The sequence below is a fragment of the Lactuca saligna genome, chromosome 9, assembly GCF_052625555.1.
Source record: "Lactuca saligna cultivar CGN05327 chromosome 9, ASM5262555v1, whole genome shotgun sequence".
Lineage (NCBI taxonomy): Eukaryota > Viridiplantae > Streptophyta > Magnoliopsida > Asterales > Asteraceae > Lactuca > Lactuca saligna.
Genome location: NC_136425.1, coordinates 192014890 through 192037929, shown reverse-complemented (window position 1 = coordinate 192037929; position 23040 = coordinate 192014890). Strand labels below are relative to the sequence as shown.

Genomic DNA, 23040 nt, shown 5'->3' with positions numbered 1-23040 from the left:
GTGTGTACTTTCTGCTATAAACAATTGTACATATGGATAACTCTTTCACAATATCTATCTTTGTTTGTTGTTATGTCTATTTGTACTGTGCAAATGTCAAATATGTGAAATGTGATAATTACCATATTTGACATACTTTACCTCTAATAACAACGTAGTTTCCTCATGGTGCTTTTTTGATATTATAAATGGCATATTATGATATTTTACCTCTAATAACACCGTACTTGAAAACTTTGTAACATATTATACCATCATTCAGAAATCTTCATTCTCATTTTCTTCAAATCGAATCCAAAGGCAAAATGGTCAACATTTGGACCAAAAAGAGGAGGATTTCCATATGTCAGCCCACAAACAGAAGGTTAAACGGTACTCTAAAATCCAACATAAATAATAGAGAAACAACAACAACAACCATAACCCCAAAATTAAACAAGATGGCACCATGGGCATTTTGGTCCAGCCTTGAAAAAGGACAAAAATAACATATTATAAGTCATCAAATGAACCTTTTAATGAAAGAATACTCAAACTCACAGTAAAATTTTCCTAACCAGGTAAGTTATTTCTTCAGAATTTCATGATTTTAAGCAAAATTTGTCTAAGCTATTCAACTTCAATCATTAACTTGATTTACTTTCAAGATTTTCAAATTTTCATTATTATCTTCCTCTTACATCACATATTTTTGACAAACATCAATTAGGCTATATATATTATAGTTGAAAATGAAAATTATGTAAAAGGAAAATAAATGTGAAATTTATAAATATCTTTGGATGAAATCAAATTAGAAGTTGAATTATAAGAACATTAGACAATTACAACGTATATATATATATATATGATACAAAACGACGTAGTATGGTGAGTTTGGGTACCTAAGCTTATATACCCTTAAGGGTATATTCACTTTTCCCATATATATATATATTCTTAAATCATATTTCTTTAAAGTTGTTTAGGCATTGCCACATAAAGTAATAAAGATAGGTATGTTTCCATTTTATTTATCATATGGGTTTGAGAACCTAATGTTTGTTGTATTCTTCTTCAGGCTATGTACAAAAGACGAGTTTAGAATTTTATTATGCGTTAATAGAACATGCACCCCATGTGTTCGGTGAAATGTCTCACCTTTTTTACACAAGTGCAACCGTCTTTATCGGCCTTGAAATAAGTGTTTGGTTCAGGATCATGACCTAAGGAGTTAGGATTAGTAAGTTTATGTCAGGTAAAATCAAAATTATATATTATCCACTCTTAATATATACTAAATTCAGTAGTGAAAGTATGTTTTGGTATATGATTTTAGCTATTTTTCATATAATGCATCACTGACCATTGAAAAAATTTGCAATACCAAAAAGGAAGTGTAAACTCAAACCATTTTGAAATTGAAGGATTCTTTGATAATACTATTAAATATTGTAGATATAAAGAAATTAATATTTTTTCAAAATAAAAGTAAGTTGAATCACTTTTGAGTTTTATGTTGTTGCAAGAAGTTTTAATATTGGTCATATAACAGATAACAGAGACATTTGATTTGTCATTCTTACATTATTCTACATGAACAACTCATCTGGAGGCTAAAACTTACAAAACTATTTTATGCAAGATTTGTTAGGTACATATTCCACTCAACAATGTATCCAAGGTATCCTCTATGTAAGTATTTTTTTTTTTCAATTTATGAGGTTCTTCGTTGCATCTAGCATTTTTTACGCTGTTATTTCGTGTAATTTGGCGGTGGTAACACACAATCTTTCTTAGATGTGGAATATGGCTTAATGTATTCTCTAAAACCAGGTATCTTAAAGCAACAAATATTGAAGTTTATAAGGTATCTTTTTTTCTTACACATGTGGTTGACTTTGTGACTTTGGTGAAATTTTCATAGTTATTTTTTACATTTAACCTTATAGTTATATATATTTTTATTGCAGGGAGTTCTTTGTGTTTATAAGTACTTAAACATGGAAAGTGTTATAAACTAAGTTGTCACATGCTAACGAGGTGGTAACTATGTATGGTCCATTACTTATCATTTATAGCATTGAACTTTCAATTTCAATAAGAATAACAATTCGTTAACGTCTTTGAGATTATCGATCTATTTTCAATATACAATACTATCACACTCTAAATCTTTTCTCATTATCGCAACTTTAAAGGTTATTGGTTCTGATGATTATCAAGTAATATAATAATATTTGGAAACCAAAATTTTTTTTTTTGTTATAAAAGTCTTATGAGGATTTAAAAGTAATTTGAAAATTCTAATCACATTCTAAAACATAATAACTAAGAAACATTGACATAACCATTTTATTGATGAATGTATAGAATTTATTCCGCTAAAACATACATACAAATAAACATAGTCAACCAAAATATTAATTTACAATCTAAATATTATTTGTTTTTTGTTTTTATTTATATATATAAATTTGAACATAGATTTGAATATTATTGTTTATTTATTTATGGTAAATCATTTATTATATATTTTTTTATGTGATTATTAAATCACAGATAGTGATCTTAGTGATTTATCCTATTATGTTAGGCTTTATAGTGTTGATATTACACTTGCTAATGACATCTATTGCTACTGGAATATAGAAAGAGTGTGTGTTAGATTTTACTTATTATTTTATAATGAGGTAGATAATAGTTGCTATAAGTTTGGTTCTATTCTTTTTACTTTTAGCTACATAATGAAGTTCAATTTTGATTTATCTCCTATTACATTATTTTTGTAATTATTTATTTAAGGTTTTATTAAAACAAACCGCAAATAAGTGATTGGGACTTGAACATATTTGATTATACTTATCTTTAATGTAATCGACTAATTAAAATTTTAATAATTTATTGTAAGTTCTGTTTTAACGAACTTCATCGAGCTTGGGTTTCACAATTAGTTTTTAATTTGAGTTTGGCATTTTATCAACTCAGATGCCAGTTTCGTTACACCTTACTTAATTAATACATATAACATTTGCATTTTATATTGCAAAATTTAATCAATAATTTTGCAACCCAAAATGTGCCAACATGACTTCCCATTCAACACATAAGTATGTTGGGTCAATATGTTTTTATCCTAGGAAAACTTATTTTTCCAAAAAGAAAAGATGCTTAATTTGAGGTCAAATAACTAATCTACAACTCTTAAGAATCATCAAATATGTAACAGTGTTATTTTTGTTATTTTAAGTTGTTAACCCGTGTATAACCCACTATATATATATATATATATATATATATATATATATATATATATATATATATATATATATATATATTAACGTTCTAATAATATCAATAACTATTTTGAAATATGATCAAATTTTCAGCTGTGACATCCCCAAAATCACGGCCAGAAAAGACCGGTTTTGTTTATACTTTATTTCAAAATCAGAGTTATCTTTTAATAAATGGTTTGCGGAATTTGTCCCAAAACAATAATATGATAAAGATTTATCAAAAGCATTTCCATAGAAATGTATTCATTAAAAGACTCGGGATGTCATGTTCGTACAGATCAAAAGTATAAACAGTACAATATAAGCCTTACTACATTATTTCATATCTACAGGCCTATATCCGTAATCCCTCGTCCAAAACATCACACCTATGCTCATGCGCCACTACCTGTAATACATAAAACTGAGTGGGTCAGGCTTGGGAGCCTGGTGAGCACATAGGGTTTTCAACCCACAATAAATAAGTTTATTAATTTCATCAATCAACAATAACCCGATTACCCGTTCCCGTTATCCTCACTTTACGTCCCTAAACACCTATCATAAGGGACCTAGCCTAAGGATTATCATCGGGACGGACACTACTGCTAAGGGGATTCCTCAGCAATAAATGTCCTAATAGGCAACCATGTGGGGGATGGAGTACACCGGTGAACACATCGTTCACAACACCTACAGGTTGCGAGCCTGCTAGTGTTCCACTGGACTGTCTAGAAGAGTCCGTGGTCGTCATCTATACTCCGCTAGATGACTGGATCAACAACAACAACATCGAGGCCTCTCATCATTTTATCACACATCACCTATTACATCTACCCATGTTTTACCCCAACATTTTCGTAGATATAAAATACATATACAGTTTAAATCATTGAAAACATGTATAACAACGTTCATCTAGCATAGATAGCAAGTATTCAGATAATATGCACACATAGCACGTAATTTATATAAAATACTTCATATCTATGTGTAAGTTGAAGGTAACTATGCACTCACCGGAAAAGGTGGTGATTCCGAACTCAGACAGCGCTTCGCTTCTTAAAAAGAATTTTTCTACGACGAAACCTAGTATTATTACCACTAGAGTTTAGTTTATTATTCGTCGAGACTAATTAATAGTCTAGCTATTATTATTATTATTATTATATAAGCGTCAAAAAAAATACTTATATAACCCATAATAATAGCCCAAGTATTTATTATAAGTTCCTAATAACGTTACTATAATTAAATAAAAGTTATATTAAAAATAGCGTAGGCGTAGCTCACTTACAACGGGTTTTATAGAAAACCGGGCTTTGCTTGGAGCAGCGTTCCCGAGCCGAAAAGCTCTTCTTCTCAGAGCCTTCGAGCACTCCGGGGCTTCCGCCTCGTGCTAGGGAGGTTCCCTAGGCTTTTCGGGGGATTTCGGGGCTAGAGAGAGGTTCTAGAGAGAGAGAGAGAGAGTAAAGAGAAGAAAGAATGGGAAAGGTGTGAAGAAAATGAGGGTGAGAGAGGTGGTATTTATAGGGTGAAATGTGGCTGAACTTGGTGCCACATGTCACCATCTGGTGGCAAGCCTTGGGGAGAAAGCAATGGCCAAGATTGTGCCACATCACCCATTTTCGCACAGCACACTTCCGACTTCTAAAATCCGTAACTTTCACATACGACCTCCGTTTTTGACGTTCTTTATATCCACGCGTAGGTAATAATAAGATCTACAACTTTCATTTTGACACCGTCAGCTAATTCTCGACCGATCTTAAATTTAACAGTACAAGGAGATTATACTGTTAAACGTCTGCGTAAAATTAATAACTTCTACATACGGACTCTGTTTTTGTCTGTCTTTTTACCGTTGATTTCCTATTAATGATATCTTCAACTCTCATTTATGTTGCGTAAGCCAAAAACCGCTCGAACTAAAATTCGAGTTTCAGGCCGTGCACTGCTAAGCCGAATCTTAGAAAAATCATAACTTCTTCATACGAAGTCAGATTTGGGCGTTCTTTATATCGATGTTCTTAGTTTAACATATTCTACAACTTTTGTTTAGATTGCTAAGGCTAAAAAGTCTTCTATCGTAAATTCACTATTTACGTTTCCCGGTGTCGTGCCGGTTTTGTCGTAAAACTTCGGCGGGCCATAACTTCTTCTTTATAGCTCGGATTTCGGCATTCTTTATATGCACGGAAACCTTGAGACATATTCTACAACTTTATGTAGAGATATCGGGATTATCTCACACTTTAATTTTGACGCTCATTTTTATTCTTTATTAATTATACATTTATAATTAAATAATAAACACATAAACACACATAATTCACATAATACTCAAATATTTCATATTTATTACTTCAAAAAGAGTTACGATAGTTGACCTAGACTATTACATTGGCAAAAATGCTTAGCCCTGAAAACCCGGGCGTTACATCAGCCTTTAAATTTAAATATGTACAAAATTAAAATAATAATGACATAACACATGATCAATGCTAAAACTTATTCAATTGTCAAAGATGAAGACTTTATATTGAGAAACATGTCTGGATGAACTTGACACCAACATGAACACAAAATGACAGGAGGTGGTACCCATGGGTGAGGGATGGTGAGGTAGTAAGGTAAAGAGAATGAGTAGTCACGTAGGCCTGATAATTGGGTTGGTGGGTCATGGTTTAGTGGGTTGGCAGGTCAGAAAACATAAAATCAACCCAACCCATATAATATATGAGTTGACGGGTTGGTGAGTCACAGGTTGGTGGGTTGGAAACCTTAACCCAACCCAACCCATATAACCCGTTTAAGTATACGGGTTCGTAGGTTCACAAGTTAATGGGTAAAACCCAACCCATATAACTCGTTTGATAAATAAATAACACATTTAAAAAAATGAGTTTTTTCAACTTAAATTCATAAACTGATTAAAGTAATTACCATAAAAAAAGCTTTCAACATAAATTCATGTATTTTTTCTTAGAAAGTGGATGTGTGTTTTTGTTCGTGACTCGTGAAAATAACATCAAAATAAAAATGAAAAATGAAAATATTCATAGAAAGTGGATGTGTTCTTTGTTCGTGACTCGTGAAAATAACGACACATTTTTTTTTTCTGATTAACGAACCGCAAATGCAGATTAGTTACATACGAATACGGTAAGAATATAATGATACTGAATATTACGATTACGGATGGAAATCAAATTTCATTAATAATTAAATATATCATTATTTAAATATTATATATATATATATATATATATATATATATATATATATATATATATATATATATATATATATATATATATATATATATATATATATATATATATATACGGGTTGACAGGTTGACCCGCGAACCAAAACAGATAACCCAACCCAACCCATGAAATAAACGGGTTGGTGGGTTGATGGGTCAAAAATCTCAACCCAAAACCGTCTATTTTCGGGTTGGATCAGTGTCGGGTTACAGGTTGGATCGAAAGTTGCCACCCCTAGTAGTCTGTGGTCATTTTGAGTAATTAGGAGTCAATAATTGAGTTTTTGATCGAGTAAGGCACACTGCACTCGCAAGTCATAATTCATAAATAACTATTATTATTTTTTAAAATATAATATATATTTACGGGTTGCCAAGTTGACACACGAAGCCAAACACATAAACCAACTCGACGCATGAAATAAGTTGGTTGGTGAGTCATAAATCTCAACCAGAACCTATTTATTTTTCGTATCGGATTACAAATTAGATCGGGAATTGTCAATCTAGGTAGCATCTATGTGTTTTTGTTGGAAAAGGCTCTTTAATTTTATATCTCAATTAGATGTAAAATTCGTGTATTACACAGATTGATTAAAAAAAATAAAATATTAAAATGTAAATAATAAATATTTTTTAAAATAATGAATGAATAAACATATTAATTACAAATTATTATAATATTTATTATATTTAATAATTTATATCTATAAGTATAAGATTATTGTGGCTTTTTAATTTCAAAATTTGCAAAAAACCATATTGTTTATTTAAAAATTATCACAAAATGACAAATATCAAAACTAATTAAAACTTAACACGTGGTAAAAAAAAAAAAAAAACATTCATTTATTATATTATAATAAATTAGGTTTAATTTAATTCTATTAATATTAGTAGTTATAAATTAGCTTAAGTGGGAGCTTATTATCAACCAACAAGTTTTTGTAGCATTCAAAGTCATAGTCAAACACGACGGCCTCTACGATCACAAGTCACAAATCTACACAAGAAAAGACACAATGATGCCACTTTCTCTTTGCTTCTCTCCTCTCACACTCCATAACCAACAACTTCATCATTCAAGAATCAAAATCCCTCTTTTAAGATCCAACATTACAATCAAATCCACAATTCCCATCTTTCAAAACCCTAAACAACATCTTTCAAGATCAAGAATCTGTAGGATCCGATCATGTCAAACAAATCCTGGAGAATTATCTCCTGTAACTCTTTCTCCAGCAAACAACTGTTGGGAAACTGTGTTGTCGACTTTAGCAAGCTTGTATCCTGTGTATGTGACAGTAGGAGGTGTTGTTGCGTGTTTAAAGCCTTCAACTTTTTCATGGTTTGTAGAAAGAGCTCCAAATTCTTATAGCTTTTCACTTGGGTTTATTATGCTTGCTATGGGTCTCACTTTGGAGTTCAAAGATTTGGTCAATCTGTTCAAGGAAAGGCCTCTTTCTGTAAGTTCTCTTGGAATCTTGAAATGTTAATTAGGCTTCTTGGATCATTTTGACTGTTTTCTAATTTCAAAATTAATGTGGGTTCTTCTAGTAATTCGAGGAGACCATTGATGCTAATTTTGCAATAAAGTTCATAACAAGTTCTGAATTGGAAGTCAACATGATGACCTTTAACAGTCAAAGTTTGTCTCTTTTGTGGAATGGAAGAATTATAATGCGATTTATATAGCTGTGCATGCTTTTTTTGCACTTTTTGAGCTCGACTTAGAAATCGTTAAGGTTATTTGGAATATAACGTTGTCACATTTGTGTCAATCTTTAGATTTGAAACATTTGAGGATAAACTTAAATAGTCGAAGTTCATTATATTTTTATGGAATGAACGGACTATAAGGCAATTTATGTAATTGGGTATTTGGGTATGCTTTCTTTTTAGACTTTTAAGTATATCTTAAAAAATATAAAAGGTGTTCAAACTTTGTCTCAAGATTCAACCCATGCGGTTTGTCGATTTTTATGATATTATACAACATTTTAGTCCTTTGTTCTAGCAATTAAGTGACATGGGTAGTTTGGTAATTTGTAGATACTCTTTGGATGTGCTTCTCAGTACACAATTATGCCAGCTTTTGGATTCATAATAAGCAGATTGTTGGGGCTCTCACCATCTCTTTCAGTTGGTTTAATATTGCTTTCTTGTTGTCCCGGAGGCACTGCCTCTAATGTGGTAAATGTTTGGATTAATAATTTTAAAATTATTATTTTTTGTTTATAAAAAAACACGTTCATTTATCTTCATGTGTAATAGTGTTACAGGTGACCTTGATTGCTCAAGGAGACGTACCATTGTCTATAGTAATGACAGTATGCAGCACTCTTGGAGCTGTGCTTCTTACTCCTCTTCTGACAATGGTTTTGGCTGGAACTTATGTTCATGTTGATGCTGTCAAACTTTCAATCAGCACAATGCAGGTTAGCTTACAATTCTTCGTATATTCATGTTGATCTCAAAATTTATAGGGTGAAATACAGAGAAACACTTGTACTTTCACCATTTTAGTAAAACAAGCTCCATGATTTACTCTATAGGTTGTAGTTGCACCTGTTCTTGTGGGGTCTTATTTGCAGAGTACCTTTCCAAAGGCAGTGAAAACTGCACTCCCTTTTGCACCACTACTAGCTGTCTTGACCTCATCACTACTGGCTTGCAGGTATCTTTATTTATTTATTTTATTTTGCTTACAACATGCGTACATTTAATAAATGTAATGATTATATTTTGTTTTCTTTTCACACTCATAGTGTATTATCTGAAAACATCGGTCGTCTGAAATCATCAATGGTTCTGACATCATTATCACATGAAACCTCTCCCCTTCTTTATGCTCGATCCTTTTTGTCAAGTGAAATGGGAATGGTTGTGCTTTCGGTGCTCTTACTTCATTTTGCAGGCTTCTTTGTAGGGTAAGTAAGACTTGCACTTTTTCCAGAACTTTTGTTTGAATATATGATATGTGCAAAAAGTATTTGAGAAAATGAAAGGGAATATAAATGAGGAAATCTTTTATAAAAAGTTAGGACTTACCTGACTTTCTCCATTAACTCGCTTTAATTTTTTTTTTTTTTTAATAATTAATTGAAATTTGTGGTTGTGGTGTGTTTGATGAGTCGAGTGTCTATTTGTAGGTATGTAGTAGCAACTCTAGTGGGATTTAAAGAGAGAGAAAGACGTGCTGTATCCATTGAGGTAATTTTTGAAGGTTTTAATAGGTCAAATATTTGTTATGATTCGTTATCCTTAATACATGTAAAATTACTTTAGGAAAAAACTAATTATTAAAATAAATGTAAAATTACATAACGATCCCTAAATTATCTTCTTCTAATTCTTCATGTTGCTGTAGTTACTTTGCAACATTCAAATGTCCCCTTTGCCTATCTAGGATATTGTTCTTTCCCGTGATGATATGATATGTAACCTTCTGCGATTTCCCGAAACTACCCTTAAGAATTACATGTGTTGAGACTAGAGAGGTGAAAGTGAAAAGACTATTTTACCACCCTTGTGCCATGAGTCGCTAAATAATGTTTTTGCCAACTTTTTTGTTGCAGGTTGGAATGCAGAATTCATCATTGGGCGTGGTGTTAGCAGCATCACATTTCAGCTCGCCTATGGTTGCATTACCACCAGCAGTTTCTGCTGTGGTAATGAATATAATGGGTAGCAGCTTGGGTTTCTTTTGGAGATTTGTTGATCCTTCTGATTCAGAATCTAGCTCCAAAGATTGATCTTGCTGTTTTTGTGATTTTATTTTTTCTTTTTTGAATGCTTATTAGCAATTTGTAGGGTTAGTCGTTTGTGATCAAAAGGGTCATTATTACAGTTCTTTTTGGAAATGTAAGTAAAAGACTGTGTACAAAGACTTCAATTCTTGTTTTATTGAGCTTGTAAAGAGCTTGACTGTATTTGGATGAAGTCAAGGGGTGGGGTCAAGTTGTTTGGAGGATCGCATATTATTTATGAAATATGCAATAATGTTTTATTCATAAATCAAAATATATAATTTTAGGTTATGGGAACAATCGTTTCTTATTTTGGACGCTGATGTATAACTAAACATGATTCCACTGTAGTTATGCTTTGCCTATTGTATATACTACCCAATCCAATTTGATGTTTCGTTATAAAGTTTATTATTTATAATCAACTTTTATTATATTTAATATTATTAAAGAAATATTTAAATTTCTTTTCAAAAACATGACAAACTAAACTGTTACAAGAAAATTTAAATTTCTTTTCACAACACAACAGACATTTTTTTTGTAAGATTATAAATAATTTAAAAGATATATAAATATTGATCACATATAGTACAAAAATACAAACATTTATGTACTTTAATATATTTTATTCATTTATTTTTTTAAAAAATAAAATAATCATAACTATATAAACTTTGTTAGGAAACCAAACACCACCTAACTGACTTGCTTCCACCTTCCCAGTTCCCTCCCATTTCCCGGTCAACCAACGTTCATAGGGTGACCGGAAATGGAGACAATCGCCGGAGACCCCGTATCACCTTACACACTGTTGCTCAGAAGCCTAGCGCTCATACCTATCTCTCACTACCTCTTAGTAGCGTTTTTCGTTTTGGTTGTTTTTGTATACAATCTACTCGAGATTCATATCGTACATGACATTTTCGGAGGGTTTGGAGGTGATTCTGTATCTCTGACGTTCCATTCTTCATCCGATTTGTACAGAGAAGTCGTATCCAAGTGTCATCTGCTTCATGGAAGGTTCATTCTTTTTCTTCTTCTTATAAACTGTTCGAATTCGACCTGAGATTTTCCTGACTATAAGTTGTGTTTTTTATTCAAAAAAGAAAAAGCTCCTGTATAATACGATGTTTTCCTGATGGATTCACCTCGTTAAAAAAAAGCAGAACTCAGCAATAGATTACGAATTTAACATTGCTTCTGATTTTGGAACGCGGAGGTATTTTCAGACGAAAGAAAAATTTAGGATTAGGTGAAAAGTTTTTACTAGTAACTAATCACACAGTGGCAGTGCTCTGACTAAGTAAAATGCACGTTTATGACTGATTCTTAATATTCCACCATTGACTGTTCACTGGTGCAGATACTTTGCTACTCCATGGCTTTCTAGTCCGCATCTTCAGACTATTTTGCTAAATGTTTTGGTCAAGATTCCTAGTTTCAGCTACAAAAGGTAAAAATCTTTATTCACCTTCTTATACTTTGAACTTTGAAGCTCATTTGGAATAAATGATTCATGAAATTAGTACTGTGGCTCTCAATCCACACATATCAATGATAACAAACCATTCCCTTACGTCACTAATAGTTTAATTAGGTAGTGATATATTGTGTGGCAAATATGGTCAACCAATTTCCTCTTATTAAACCTAATAAATGTTTTTCCATTTCCAGAGAGATATTTCGCACTTCTGATGGTGGAACAATAGCATTGGATTGGTTGATGAACTCTGATGGTAAAATAATATCATTATGATGATGATGTAATAAACTTTTTGGAGTGATCATGGTGCTAATTGTTGGATGCAATGGTTCAAAAAAGTTTACAAGAATCTATTCTGTTTGACTCTATAGTTTCAGAAACGAACCTTCAAGTTCATGGAACCAATACAGATGCTGTCATTCCTCTTGTGATAGTGATTCCTGGCTTAACTAGTGATTCTGCTTCCCCTGTGAGTTTTTTGATCTTATGAAGAAGTTCTTCAATGCTTTTTATAACTTTTCATGTCAGTATGTTGTAACTTGTATTTCAGTATATTAAGGAGATTGCATACAACATGGCAAAACATGGATGGAATGTTGTTGTAAGCAACTATCGAGGGCTAGGAGGGGTTCCACTCACTGTAAGCTTTTACTATATCAAGTAATCTAAATTTCATGTCCTAGAGCATGTTTTTTGTCCTCAATGTATAAGCAGTATTATTTTTATTGTTTTGGGATTTATGAGTGTCCATACAACTAACAAGTTTGTTAATTGCTCACTTCTGCAGTCTGAATGCTTCCATCATGCAGGAAGGTCGGATGATTTAGGCGAAGTAGTGAATCATCTTCATTCCAAACAACCTGAAACTCTCCTATATGCTGTTGGAACTAGCATGGGTGCCAATATTTTGGTACAACTTTAATCTAGAATAAGAAAGATAACCCATAATTTGATTTGTCAATAAGTATAATGAGCAAATTATTGCCAAGTTCCCTAAAGTATCAAACTGTTAAACATTTCTTCTCCATCTTTTTGTAAGCTTTCAATATGTAAAGATGCTTTCTAAATTTTTCATATGACCACTTTAAGGTTTTGATTAATAATGATTGATCTTGTAGGTAAAATATCTTGGTGAACAAGGGGTTAATGTACCTCTTGCTGGGGCAGCATCTATCAGTAATCCTTGGGATCTTTTGGTTAGTGTTTTGAACTTTTGATGAATATCATTTTAAAGAAATATCCAACTTCAGTTGTATGTATTGGAGGAAAAAAATTCACATTTGATATTACTATTTCGTACAAGTATAATTCCCTTTTTTTTGGCAGATTGGTGATAGATTCTTCAATCGTGCATTTATGCAGAGGTTCTACAATAGAGTTTTAGGGAATTCCTTGAAAAGCACTGCCAAATTGTATGTGTTCTCTTTGATTCTTTTCATAACCTAAACTTTGACTATGTAATTCTTGTCTTGATCATCTATTTTCTTTCTTCCTTGATTAAGTAATTTTGAGTTTGTTGTAGACACCAAGAAGTTTATGCTCGCCTTTCAGATTGGGAAGGAATTGAAAAGGTAATCCGTTTGTTGATATCTTTACACTGTATTTTGTGAAAAAAAAAGGTAAATTGAGGAGCTACACAAAAATTAAAGAAAGACGAGACATCTAGAGTTAAATGCAATAAATAGCAACATACATACATCCATTCATTTGTTTATTATAGTATTCTACTTTCATTTCTTCATATACAACATGTACTTTGAAAATTCTACTCAATTAATTGCTGATGTCTCTTGCAGTCACGTTCAATTCGAGACTTTAGTAATCACTCTTCTCGAATTGCAGGAAATTTTGAGGTAATATTTTATATAAAAAAAATTCTGCATCTTTCTTTTCTTTTTGCACTCATTAACCAATGATAGCGTGTCATTAATTCTTTCAGGCAGTTGATGAATTTTATAGATGGGCTAGCAGTGCACGTTTGGTCAGCAAAGTATCGGTTCCACTTCTATGTGTCAATTCCATAGATGATCCTGTCTGCAGTCATGAAGCCATTCCTTGGGATGAGTGTCGGTATGAACACGTACATTTTTTCCTTATTCTAAAAAATCACAACATCCAAAATACTCACACTTAAAAATAAAATGAAAGCCTTCATTATCATCAACTGGGACTGATGTCAATGAGAGAAAATTACAGTTTTTTGTTGTACCCAAAAAGGTGGGAAAAGGACTTGCTCTTGATCTATCGTATATGAAAAAGACGTAAATGCCCTTCTCATCCTCATTAGATAGTCCTACATGGGGACAGGACTGAACTGGATGGGACTGGGCACTTTTGTCATTGATGTCTATTCTTATCAGGAGAAATAAAAATATTGTTCTTGCTACCACACAACATGGAGGACATATTGCATTTTTTGAAGGAATGCCGGGAAAAAGCTTGTGGTAAAAGTTTTCTTCTCATTTTTTTGGAAAATGGTTCGTATGCGGATATGTGTATGAATCATTCACATTGATACAAAAATGTTATCAACACTCACTTATGAGTTGAGTTATTTCTTTTACAGGTGGATAAGGGTTGTTGAAGAATACCTCTCTCATCTGCATGCAACCTCCTCAACGAGCAAACACTAGGTACATATGATAACCCTTAATAACCTTTCCTCTTAATTTTCAAACAATCATAATGCTTGTTTTGATTAAATACTTCATTTGATGCATGGGTTAGTTTCATAAAGTTCAGATTGTTTTTGCTACCTTTGGTTTGCAACTGATCAATAATTTTGGGATTTAGTTCAAGAAATTCAATCTGCCTAATTTCGGGCTTTCATTGTTGGTTACATGAGTGAAATCTATTGGGAAAAGATGATTTTTTTTCTTTAGAATATTATGATTTTTCACCGACTTTGGACACGACACGTGTAAATATAAATATTTGTGGTCAACTTATGAAAATTTACAGGGAAATACTTTCTTCTTAATGTGAGCTTCGTATGATATATTATATGTCAAAAATCCGAGCTAATGTGAATAAGATATCAACTCTCAAAGTGATGTATTTGGAAAAGAAGTTGGAACTTAAAAGTGGGGGGAATGAGTTGTCCCACATAGACGGGAAGCTAAATTTGTATAGAAAGTAACGCTATAAAATCTGTATTGAACCACCCAAATTACACTAGCAACTAAAAACATCCTTGTGTTGAAATTCACCCACTTGTTTGTGCTAAAGTTCGTATTTCGTATTGCAACTATGACCCATATTGATTTCCACCATCAAGTGTATCGTTAGTTCTTGATATAAATTTGTTTAATATGGGTTCATGAGAAAATAAATTCTAAATTAATGGTGACGACTGCTATAAATTGAAAGCTATACATGTTAGCAACACACACATATCAACAATGATATAAAGTAGCCTAGGACATTTAGAAGTTTGACAAACAAGTTCCTGCTTCCATGACTTTTCGGCATTTCATACTGTTCTGACTATTGTACACTTGGAAACAAACACATGCGACAAATATGTTAAAGGGGGAATTGACGAATTGTGTCCAATATGAACCTCAACTCTCTTCGCTTTAACTTTTCTATATTTCTTCTTTTATCTTCCTTCATAAGTGTGAGTGCTCTAGATGAAGTGCAAATAGCTCCAACCAAAATCCTTGGCTCTTTAGTTGAAGAGCCCTAAAAGTGGGAAGAAAAGTTGGAAAAATATTCAAACTTATGAGCATTAGTAGGATATTTCAAATGAAAGTGGTGAGAAACGGACAACCTGTTATTGGTGTTACCCTATAGGATCATACAAGTATTAGATTGTTCGTGTAATCTTAGTAGGGTTTGCCAAATAAAAGTGGAGAGAAACAAATAACCTGAACATAAAACATACAATAGGTTATATTCATCACTTAACTACTGTTGGAAATTTAGTAAAAATATTTATATTTTTTACTAACTTTGGACATATATAAATATATACATACGTTGTACATATAACGAACTCTAAGTGGGTTTGTGTTCTCCTCCATGAGGGCTTCGAAACGATATATTATATGTCCAAAATAGAGTATAAGTGAATGAGATATCGATACTCAAAGATGGGTATTTGAGAATAAGTTTAGCAAAAGAGAGGAATGTGGGAATGAGTCCCACATTGGTAGAAAGACCAAACTCAACAATGTTTATAAGCTTCATTGCATGGAAGGCCTACAAGCTTGTGTCTATGGTTATGCTACAATTCCTACCTGCGCGCAGGAGGGGTGCAAATCTTGGTTCCGTAAACCAAAATCACTGAACTCGTGCATGGGCGCGACCTGTGGACACGAATGCAGCTCCGAAAACTCGGGCGCGCGCTACCCTCGTTTTTGCTAAACTTGACAGTTTTGGTCCCTATTTTTGAATTTTTAACGGATGCATTAATTGCGTAATTAATGACATTTATTGCCATTAAACGCTCAGTCAATTAGTGATTTCTTTCCGTTTCACAAAGAAGACCATTGCCTTCTCATTCAGACATACGAATGAATTTACTACTCTTCTTCTTCCTTCTCTGCATTTCTGCTTCCGGCCATTTTTTCAGGCAAGTGGTTATCTCCGGCAGTACACAATACTGTTTAGGTTGTTGTACCTTGGGAACAGACGGCGAATCTCTTTAAGGGAATTGAGTCCAACTCGAGCCTCAACTACATCGTTTGCATCTAATCTTTCTTTACAGAAACCTCTCAAGGACGAAAATCGAAGACCTTATACTAACAACTACTAAATTAAGTACGTAATAAAATTTAATTATTGAAAATTTTAGTATATCCTCTAGAAATATTCCTCACATTATTAAAAGAACATGGCAAACACCAGACCTGATTTGGAGTCCATATGCAAAAGTTATGTCATTTTCAATTTTGCCACATTCCGCTAAACGGGTTGTGTAGTATTGCTTTGCAAATTACATGATTGTGTAAGTGTACAAATAACCAAAAACATGGATTTTACCCACTAAAGGTCTTGTACTTTAGTGCTTTTGTTCCCAACACTTCATTAAACATACCAAATGTTTTATATCGCATATAATATGATTATGACATACTTAAGCTCCATTTAATATCATAAAATGTGATTACTTATGAAGTTAAACATTCATATTGGAAGATCATAAGCATTGGACATCACTTCCAGAAATAACAACCTCAAATGATCATGATACCTCAAATAGCAAATCTTAATGATTTTTACCTTGATTTTGACTCCACTAGACCTTGATCGCTTTCTTGATCGAGGAATTTTCTTCTCTAAACTATTGGGATGTGGATGTGGATGTGCAACGACGTTACCATTTTGCTTGTTCATGCTAAGAGTAAGGTTTAGGTTAGGATTTGGGTAAGGTTTAAGGTTATTGGGTTATTCGTCTTCGAATCTGGCAACATCTGCAGTTTCAGGGGTGGATATAAGAGCAACTTCGGAGCTCCATATCATACATGATATCTCGAACGTGATTTGATCATGGGCAATCTTGAAGACATATTCTTTGTTGGAACTGATCTTATTAAGAACATCCTGGTACTTCTTCTTCAATCTCCGTAGCTTTTCAACCAATTGATCCTTATTGAAGTCCAACTTCAATTTATTCTTGATCTGATCATAAAAAGCAGTGGTATCATGGTGATGAAACATGTTGTTTGTGGGTGTTGGTGGAAATAAATGACGGCCATTCATCACTGCACATGTGGCGTCAACTCGGTAGCGAGTCTGTGTTAACTTACCAATTTCGTTGGCAGATGACAAGGCATGGTTACCTCCTAAAGTAGGTAAATGTACCTTTTAAAATGGTAAAACACAAGTTCGTACCCCTAAGAGGCAAAAAAAGGTAACGATGAGCCTTTTAAACCAATATACTAAATATTGTTGGGCTAATAATAACCCTTCATGTAATTTACTCTATATTTAATATTTACAATTTTTTTGAATTTGATATTAGACTATTTAATTTAACCATCATCTAAACAAGTTCAATAATAAATCGATACTTTTGTTGTAAAATGCAAACCAAACACTTCATTTTTGGGATAACTACAGTAAAGTCCCTATATTTTGGCAAAAGTTTCAAAAAAGTCCTAATTTTTTTTTGATTTAAAAAGCCCAATAGACCGGATAAACTAGACAATTTAGTCCTTATCATCCGATGACCCTCATTTTCCCGGTTAAAGAAGTCTTCATGACATCTTAGTCGTGACTGTATCGTTGACCTCATTAAATTTGGGTCTTCTTTGAAAACCTCATTTTCTCGTCTCCTTTATTCCCAACAAATCGATCGATCGATTCTGCTCGTGTCCTTTGGCGATGGATGAAGTATTTAAGCCTGACATAATCGACGTTCAAGTTGATGATTTTGTAAAAACCAAATCAGTTTCAAGATGCAAAGATGAATTCCTTAATGTTCTTTGTGAAGACAGTGATGATGAACCAGTGGAAGGTGAAGGAGAAACTGCTCGTGTGGAACTAGATGATGAGGAAAACACTGACGAATCTAGTGATGAAGATGAAATCATATACTCCATTCATAATCCAAAGGTCAAATGGAATGTGATGAAACTGGTTATTGGAGAAAGGTATGAATCTAGATAAGAACTGAAATTATGTTTACCAAATTATTCCATCTATAAGGGCTATAAAATTTGTTTCAAGAAGTGTGATAGTGTTAGACTAGTGGCTGTGTGTGCTAGTGATCCAGAAAAATGCCCTTTTATGGTTCGTGCTTCATGGATGAGTACTGAAAAATCATTCCAGGTGAAAAAGATGAATGATAGGCATACATGTGTTAGGAATTTTAGTAGTTCAAGGATTATGAATCCAACTTGGTTAGCAAAGCAGTTTGTGAAAGAACTAGTAAGGAAACCAAGGTTAAAATGCAAGGAAATACAGGCAATAATTCAAAGTAAATTTCATTTCAAGGTGTCATGGTCAAAATGTTATAGATCAAGGTGTTGAGCACTGTCCTTAATTGATGGCAATTTGAGTAACCATTATGCAAGAGTGTGGGATTATGGACATGAACTGATGAGGTCCAATCTAGGTAGCAAAGTTAGGATTTCTGTTAATATTAACCCTGATCAGACTACAACTTTTCATAGAATATATGTGTGCTTTAAAGCAATCAAAGATGGGTGGAAGATAGGATGTCGTAGGGTTATACGGTTGGATGGGTGTTTTTTAAAGGGAAAATGCAAGGGTGAGTTACTAACTGCAATAGGCAGAGATGCAAATAATCAAATTTACCCTATAGCATAGGCTGTTGTGGAGGTTGAAAACAAGGTTAATTGGACATGGTTCTTGGAACTAGTTAGTGAAGATCTTTCATTGGATGTTGGCAGGGGATTATGTGTCATTAGTGATCAACGCAAGGTAATGACATGTTCATTTAATTTATATAATCTATTATAGTTTTTAATAACAGTTACTAATATATTTTTTCATTTCCTAGGGTCTTGTTGAAGCAACAAAGGATATTCTACCCCATGTAGAGCACATATAATGTATTAGGCATATTTATGCCAATTTTAGGAAAGTGTATAATGGGATACAGTTCAGAAACATGTTTTGGGCAACTGCAAAATCTACAACAGAAGGTGATTTCAAGATAAACGTAGGATCAAGACCTTAAGTGAAGGTGCATATGATCATCTTATGGCTAGAGAACCTCATACATGGTGCAATGTATTTTTTGGTAATGGTTTGGCATGTGAGTCTATAGAGAATAAGATAGCTGAGTGTTTTAATGCAGTCATTGTAGATGCTAGAAAGAAGCCTCTTTTGGCTATGCTTGAAGAAATAAGACTCTACATGATGGAAAGGTTCTACAACTTAAGAGAGGAAGCACATAAATTACAAAGTGGTGTGTGTGAAGCAACACTTCTAAAGACGGAGGAATTTGCTGAGGATATAAGGTATATTTTGTATTTCATATATGAATGTAGCTTTTTAATTGACTGTTATTACATTTATAATAAGATAAATGTTTATATTTGCAGGACTTGGTATGTAGTGCCAAGTGGTGTTAATTCATATGACATTAGGAATGACTTTCAAAGTTATGAAGTTGATTTGGAACACCATTACAGCAGCTGCAGACTATGGGATACAACAGGGATACCTTGTGTGCATGTACAAGTAACAGTCTTATACACTAAACAAGATCCAAAGGAATTCATTAGCACTTAGTTCAGCAAGAGTAATTACATGGCTACATATTAGTCTAACATACTTCCAGTCAATGAAAGTAACTTGTGGGAAGAAACTGGCTATACCAAGACCCTTCCACCTACAACTAGGAGGATGCCAGGATGACCTAGTGTCAAAAGAAGGAGACATGTATCTGAGCATGAAGACAAGTACCCCTAAGTGTATAACAAGGGAAAAACTGTACAATGCAAGAATTGTCTTCAAAAGGGACATAATAAAGCTTCTTGCAAAAATCCAAAGGTTGTACCTATGCCAAAACCTAAAAAGAAAATGGGTAGACCCAAATTGGATCCTGATTTGACTAACTGGACAAGATCTAGAAGAGGTGATAGAGGTGGGGGTACTGGATCTGGTAGAAGAAGGAAGAGAGGTGGTGGTAGGGGATCTGGAGGAAGAGGCAAGAAAGGTAGAGGGAATACAAAATTTGGTGAGGGAACTTCTAATCTTGATGAAGAAAATGTGGTGACTCCTATTGTTGAGCATGATAATGAAGAGGCAAGAGATGTGTAGAGTCCTGAAGTTGATGATGAAATAAGAGTGGATGTAAAGAGTGATATTGATTTCATGAGACATTCCAATTACACTACACAAGAGATTTTGGTCTGTCTTGGAATCAATGAGGAAGAATTATATGAATTTGAGGGTCTAAAACATGTACCTGTGGAGCTTAATATATCACAGGTACGGTTTAGAAAATAATTTTAGTTTATTGTGTTTAGTATGCCTAAACATAACCATATATTGATATGCTTGTTGCAGGGTTTTGAATTTCCTAGCCAATTCACTGTAGAAACTTCGACTGAGAATGAAGAGGATTTGGAACAAGAAGGTATGGATCAGGAGGGCCTAGGTGAGTAACATGAAGGTTTGGAGATTATGAATCAGGATGGTATGGATCCAGAGGGAATCATTGAAGAGGATATAGGTATAGAGGGCATAGATGAGGAGGGCATGGAACAAGAAGGTATGGATCAAGAGGGCATGAATCAAAATGGAATGGGTGCATAAGGGTTGGATCAGGAGGGAATCAATGAGAATGGCATAGGTGAGGAAGGCATGGAACAAGAAGGTATGGATCAGGAGGGCATGGTTGTGGAGGACATGGGCAGGAGGCAAAAACTAAGAAAGAGGAAGACTTCAGAGAGGATAACAAAAATACAATTGAAGAAATTGGTGGTTGTCAAAAATGGGAAGGGGATGAGTTCATCTAACCCACTTAGTCTAGATTAGGGTGTTTCTAACCCATCCTTTTGTGAAGAACATGTACAAACTTTTGGCTTTGGGCAACCGTTGATAGCCCCTTTTGTTAAATAGACCCTTTTGTTGATAGCCATATAAAGTATAGGCTTTGGGCCCCTTGATTATGTTTTGTACAAACTTTTGGTTAATATTACATGTTTTATGATAAACATGGTTAATGCATCTTTAAGTTGATTAACTTGTGTATGTTTATGTTGTGTTTGATTTGATTCTATTGTGTATGTTAATGTTGTGATTGATTACAATGTTAAGTTAACTGGAATTCCAACCATGTTTGATTCCTGCCATAATTGATTCCGGTCATGCATGATTCCAATCATACTTGATTCTAGTCATGCATGATTCCAGTCATAAATGATTCCAATCATTATTGATTCCATTGTTTATTAAACGTGTTTGATTATATTATATATTCATTCCATTGTTTATTGATCCAATTAATTAATGAGTCCATTCATGTTTCATTCCATTCATTATTTCATTCCATTCTTTTGTGTATGTTAATGTTGTGATTGATTACATTGTTAAGTTAACTGGAATTCCAACCATGTTTGATTCCTGCCATAATTGATTCCGGTCATGCATGATTCCAACCATACTTGATTCCGATCATGCATGATTCCAGTCAAATGATTCCAATCATTATTGATTCCATTGTTTATTAAACATGTTTGATTATATTCTATATTCATTCCATTGTTTATTGATTCAATTAATTAATGATTCCATTCATTGTTTCATTCCATTCTATTCACTCATGATTACATTCGAAGCACTTATGACTTTGCCATAAACATAAACTTGTTAATTCATTTCACTTGACAAAAGGACACAACATGATACATACTACACGCACCATTTAAGACATTGATAGTACACTAACATACACAATCAAAACACATAAAAGACTTGAAAACACTACTTTCCATACATCTTCTGTCTATCCTAAAAATCCTTCAACATCACCAAAACAAAAATAAAAGAAACCATGAACACATAAAAAAAAGATTTCCATTTTCCACCTTCTTCTCCATTCTGGACTTGAATGGCCACTCCTTCCACGGGTTGATTTGCCACTGGTGGTTGTGCCACTGGTGTTCCACATTGTCCTCAAAAAAGTTCCTTTCAACTTGTTGTTATCCATAGTCCCCAAAAATTGCATTGTTCTCCAAATTAACATTGTTGTGAAATTCTAGTAAGAGATTTGCATACCACTGATTTGGTAGAGGAGGATCCACCCATTGGAAGAACTTGTAGTCTTTAAGTGCATCTTGGTAATTTGGGCAACCTATAAACCTTCTTCCTGGGTTAAACGGAGTCCACGAAGTCCATTTTTCCAACGGGATCACCGCAATAGCACCTGCTTCTCAGTCGATTCATTACTCTTCGATTTGAACTTTTGCTTCCTACAGAAGATGAAGATGACATTTGCGGCTCCTCCTCCTGCTTCGATTTTTGTCTGGTCCGATTTTGGGGCATGAAAGGAATGAATGATGTATATATTTAAGTTTCGTCAAATCCACCTAAGCATGCCCAGTCTACGTAGACATTTGTAACCGGGAAAATGAGGGTCACCGGATGATAAGGACTAAATTGTCCGGTTTATTGGACTTTAAACTTTTACCAAAATCTAGGGATTTTACTGTAATTATCCTTTTTTTCTTAATTTATTGATTCATTCAACCCAATATTTTATAAAAGATTATTATTCACTATCGACTTTTATTAGTTTTTATATCATTAGAATATAAAAACGCTATCAAGCTGGAAATTCCTTTCTTTAATAAT

The 23040-nt window shown here is 33.4% G+C and overlaps 2 protein-coding genes and 1 long non-coding RNA gene across 4 annotated transcripts; all 3 read left to right on the top strand.

The window, feature by feature from the left end:
• The first annotated feature begins 7475 nt into the window (after positions 1–7475).
• On the top strand, positions 7476–10577 carry LOC145018430 (putative sodium/metabolite cotransporter BASS1, chloroplastic). Its single transcript, XM_078976325.1, has 7 exons — positions 7476–7994; positions 8581–8721; positions 8811–8966; positions 9084–9205; positions 9297–9458; positions 9681–9741; positions 10107–10577. Exons 1-7 carry the CDS (start codon positions 7551–7553, stop codon positions 10281–10283), a joined length of 1263 nt encoding a protein of 420 aa, XP_078832451.1. The 5' UTR covers positions 7476–7550; the 3' UTR covers positions 10284–10577.
• A 413-nt stretch (positions 10578–10990) lies between these two features.
• LOC145018122 (embryogenesis-associated protein EMB8-like) lies at positions 10991–15037 on the top strand. 2 transcript variants are annotated; one of them, XM_078976038.1, is made up of 14 exons: positions 10991–11300; positions 11644–11733; positions 11955–12016; positions 12135–12232; positions 12314–12403; positions 12551–12673; positions 12882–12959; positions 13090–13175; positions 13286–13334; positions 13560–13616; positions 13703–13833; positions 14124–14207; positions 14330–14396; positions 14725–15037. In XM_078976038.1, exons 1-13 carry the CDS (start codon positions 11050–11052, stop codon positions 14394–14396), a joined length of 1266 nt encoding a protein of 421 aa, XP_078832164.1. In that variant the 5' UTR covers positions 10991–11049; the 3' UTR covers positions 14725–15037. The 2 variants fall into 2 exon arrangements, with proteins under 2 accessions (XP_078832164.1, XP_078832163.1); XM_078976037.1 differs by lacking the exon at positions 14725–15037 and adding an exon at positions 14491–14579.
• A 4201-nt stretch (positions 15038–19238) lies between these two features.
• LOC145017750 (uncharacterized) lies at positions 19239–21380 on the top strand. The gene is made up of 3 exons (XR_013666649.1): positions 19239–19697; positions 19782–20673; positions 20752–21380. It is a non-coding gene; the product is annotated as an uncharacterized LOC145017750 (long non-coding RNA).
• Positions 21381–23040: the final 1660 nt, after the last annotated feature.